General features: G+C 50.5%; 1 protein-coding gene across 1 annotated transcript; it reads left to right on the top strand.

Moving 5' to 3' along the window:
* The first annotated feature begins 2,242 nt into the window (after positions 1–2,242).
* Positions 2,243–3,337, top strand: CCER1 (coiled-coil glutamate rich protein 1). Its single transcript, XM_027108250.1, has one exon. The coding sequence runs from the start codon at positions 2,243–2,245 to the stop codon at positions 3,335–3,337; it is 1,095 nt and encodes a 364-aa protein (XP_026964051.1).
* The last annotated feature ends 616 nt before the right edge of the window (positions 3,338–3,953 follow it).

The following is a 3,953-nucleotide window of genomic DNA, read 5'->3' as shown; positions in this document are numbered from 1 at the left end:
GGGTGGAGGGCTGAACCAGGGATCCATGTACTGTTCTCAATTTTCAAGCAGGAAGGCATAAATGACCTTTGTAAACATCAGGGCTTCCCCTAATTTTGCTTCTCTATCATTCAATGGAAGCTTGTATGGACTCAGGTTCCCAGTGGGCAGTGTTCCATTTTTGCACAATTCCACACAACACAGGAAGGTGATAAGGAGATATACTCAGTGGTTTTCTGTAGGATCAAGGCTGGTAGCACTTTCTTGATGTTTCTCAAAAGTGGGACAAGAAAAGGACCCAAGGATGGGGGTGTCTATTTTTGCATCAGGCACAGGGTTAGTTATCTTTACGTATACTGTATCAATTTCTTTACAAGTCCTAAAGCATGTAAATATGGTACTGATGATAGTTCACAGTTACTGAGTGCTCACAGGGTACCTGTGCTAAGTGCTTTAATCAATACCTTACTTAATCCTTAACATAACTCTGGAACAGGCACTATAACTATACTCATGGTATGGGTAAGGAACTGGAGGCTTCCAGAGGTTAATTGGTAAGTTGAAGTGGAAACTCCTCTACTTTTAAATAGACCTTGTGTTTTAGAGCAGTTTTAGATTCACAGCAAAACTGAGAAGAAGGTACAGCGATTCCTCATACACTCTCTCCCCCTACTTATACATAGCCCCCTCCATTATAAACATCCTCCACCAGAGTGGTACATTTGTTAATAATGAACCTACATTGACACATCATTATCACCAAAAGTCCATAGTTTACATTAGGGGTCACTCTTGATGTTGTACATTCTACAGATTTGGATAAATGTATAATGACTTGTATCCACCATATAGTATCATTCAGGGTAGGCTCTTGTCTATTTAAATCAAAGCCCATATTCTTAACCTTAATACTATAAAAGCTCCCAAGGTACCACACTGTCTGGTTAACAAAGGGAAAAATGTAATTGGCATACTAGCATTTTTAGGTACAAACCCATGGTATACATCCTGGTAATGTTTAATCAACGGACATATGTTTTGCATATGCTACAATTAGTAAACTGCTTGTCCATACAGATTCCTTGTACTCATCACCAGAGTCCTATTTAAGGTGCCTGGGCAGTGTAGTATAGTAATCTCATGGAGAATTTGGACTCTAAGGTCAAACAGGCTCAGGTTTACTAGCCCTGAAATTCATCAGTCCCACAGCCTTAGGTAGATTAATTTCGTTTCCTCATCTATGAGATGTGGTAACAATGCTTATCTCCCTGAGCAGGCGTGAGGATTATGTGCCATGAGCCCACCTGCCCGCAGTAAGCACACGCAATAAACGTTTGCCGTCTTGTTTCAGGTACGTTGACACAGAGCTCCTAGGATTTAGAAGAGTGGGCACAGGCCACAAGGTAAGGAGTGGGGCCCAGTTTTCTGACTCCGAGGGCTTTCTCTTTACCCCCTGGGCCGTCCCAAAGGTGTAGGATATTGTTTTTCGATACACAAATTCTTCCCCAACCCCCACCTCTGCGTTCAGCCGAAGGTCCATCTTCTACAACCTCGCACCTCAAGGTGGTTTAAGGGTTCAGATAAACTGCCTCAAGCGTTTCCTAACGTGGGCAGCACAAATCCAGCCTCCCGCCCCTCGCCACCTCCCTCAAAAACTGCGTCACAAGCCCCCTGCGAATGTTCACCGGCAACCTCGTTCTGGGCGGAACCCCAACTCCACGCCCAGGGACAACGACCTCAACCCCAATTGGCTGTCTCCCGGGGCAACCAAGGATGCGGTGGGCGCGCAGGGCCCCTGGCCGGTATTTAAAGGCTGCCGCTGCCCACCCCGCCTCAGTCCAGCCAGGACGGCGGCGGTGAAGCACCTGGATTGAGGAGGAGCCGCAAGGTAACGCGCAACCCCTGCCCCTCCCGTCCCCAGCCTGAGCCTCCTGTGAGGCGGGGGTGTGTGGGACCCGGGAGCGGGTCTCACTGCGCGTCGCCCACCAACACCTTGCTCCCCCCCATCCTTACCCAGCCCCAGTCCCACCCAAACTCACCTGGACGAGACAACCCGGGTGCCAAGGGGCAGAGATTACGTGGAAGAACGATCGAGCGAGCAGAGAAGAGGGGTCCTTTTGGAGAGAAAGGCGTGATCCCAACAGCAGGCACGTGGTGCTGCGCAGAGAGAGAGACATGAGGCTCTTCAGACCGTCAGATCTGGCCAAACTTGACGGCAGCTTCTAGGACGCTTCCATTTAGACCTCTCAGAGCTCCCTGAATCATGACCCAGCCCCTCGATAGAAAAGAGGATCCTCTTAACCTGGGCCACGGGGGGGCGTCCTCTGCCCCATTAAGCACCTGGTCTTCCTGCCATCGAAGGCTCAGGGGCGCTCCGGTTTACAGGCAGTGGCATCGCTATGGTCCCAAGGCCGAGTATGAGCCCCCAAGGAAACAGCCGAAGCAACAGCACGGCTCAGGACCTTGGTTCCAGCCACCCAGACGTCCCTCTTGGGCCGTGTATTCTAATTGGGGGCGCTGGGGAGGACCCTGGCACCCACCTCCGGAGGGATTCTGGAAGCCCCCTGGCCGGGTGCAAGTGATCCGGGTGTACGGCCTGCACCCATTCTGCCTTTGCTGCTGCTCCTGCTGGCGCAGCCCCTGGAACCCCGGCTGGGCGAGGCCCCCGGCCCGGAAGAAGCACTGGGGCCGCCGGGGCCGCGGCCTGCGCCGCGACCCTCGCCGCTCCTTCCAGAGGAGCCCTTCAGAGGATCTGAGCACGCTGCTGCGGCCGGTCAATCTGTGCGGGTGGCGGGAACCCGGCCTGCGGGCACCACGGAACACCACCCAGTTCATCATGAACCAGATCTACGAGGATATGCGGCAGCAGGAGGCACTGCGGGCGCAGCAGGCCCAGGCGGGCGGCACCGCATCCGCGGCCGGCTCCTTCGGAAACGATGCGGCCTCCAGCGGTGGCGAGGAAGACGCGGAGCTGCGGGCAACTTTGTATAGCTTTCGGCAGAATCCCTCTCTAGCCTTCAGTCCGGACCCGGATGAGGAAAACCAGTCTCCAAGCCCACAGCCGGTAGAGGAAGAGGAGAGAAATGAGGAGGAGGAGGAGAAGTGTGGCGAGGAGGAGTGTGACTGCAAGGAGTTGGAGAGCGAGGAGGAGGACGCAGAGGGCGAGGATGAAGAGGAGGCCGAAGAACCTGACTCCGTGGAGGAGGGGGCGGAGGGGGAGGAGCATGAAGAGGAAGGGGAGGGGCTGGAAGAGGAAGAGCAGAGGGAGGAAGAGAACCGTTCGCCTCTGGAAATGCCTTTATCAACCTTAGTGGGGGCTGAAGAAGAGACAGAGAACTTTATAAACTGTACTTATTGAAACCCCAAACAGATAATTCCCAAAGTGCCACAGGAAGCTGACCTCATGGTACAGGACATTCACTGTTAGACATCAGGAAAGGGACTGGGGAATGAGATGGAACTGATGTGAGGCTAAAATGAATTAGCAACTTATTAAAAACTAATTAAAAAATGAGTTCCATTAACAAATATATCTATGTAAACCCCTTCTTTGGCCATTATAAAACGTTTAAAAATTGGTGTGCTTGTGTATGGCTATGACTGGGGGAGGGAGAGCTTTCAAATATAATTTAACTGGAAATAGTTAAAGGCCAAATAGTCATTACTACAGTTTGAATCTTTTCATTTGGTGTTTTCCCCTCTAGATGCTTGAGTTTTTCATTTTTTGTTTTTAAATTCTGGCAGTGCTGAAAATGTTTCTTTTTATAACAGATTTATACATTCCATGCCTAAGAAGCATGTGCCGTGTCTATTGAATGTCCATCAGTGCTCTTAACATGATAGCTGAAACTTTTTTAAAACGCCTATTTTAATATTTTTTTCTTGTAGTTTTTCCACCTTCAGAGTTCATTTTTGAGGGTTGTATCTTGGTAACCCCATTTGCAGTCTCTTGTGGCATTGCTCATTTATATTCC

The sequence above is a fragment of the Aethalodelphis obliquidens genome, unplaced genomic scaffold (genome assembly GCF_003676395.1).
Source record: "Aethalodelphis obliquidens isolate GAN/ISIS:26980383/991018 unplaced genomic scaffold, ASM367639v1 scaffold8, whole genome shotgun sequence".
Lineage (NCBI taxonomy): Eukaryota > Metazoa > Chordata > Mammalia > Artiodactyla > Delphinidae > Aethalodelphis > Aethalodelphis obliquidens.
The sequence above is the reverse complement of the archived record's forward strand: the minus strand, read 5'-3'. Positions and strand labels throughout refer to the sequence as shown.

What these genes read in the sequence shown, in the direction of transcription:
- CCER1 (XM_027108250.1), top strand. Translation starts at nt 2,243, where the DNA reads ATGACCCAGCCCCTCGATAGAAAAGAGGATCCTCTTAACCTGGGCCAC.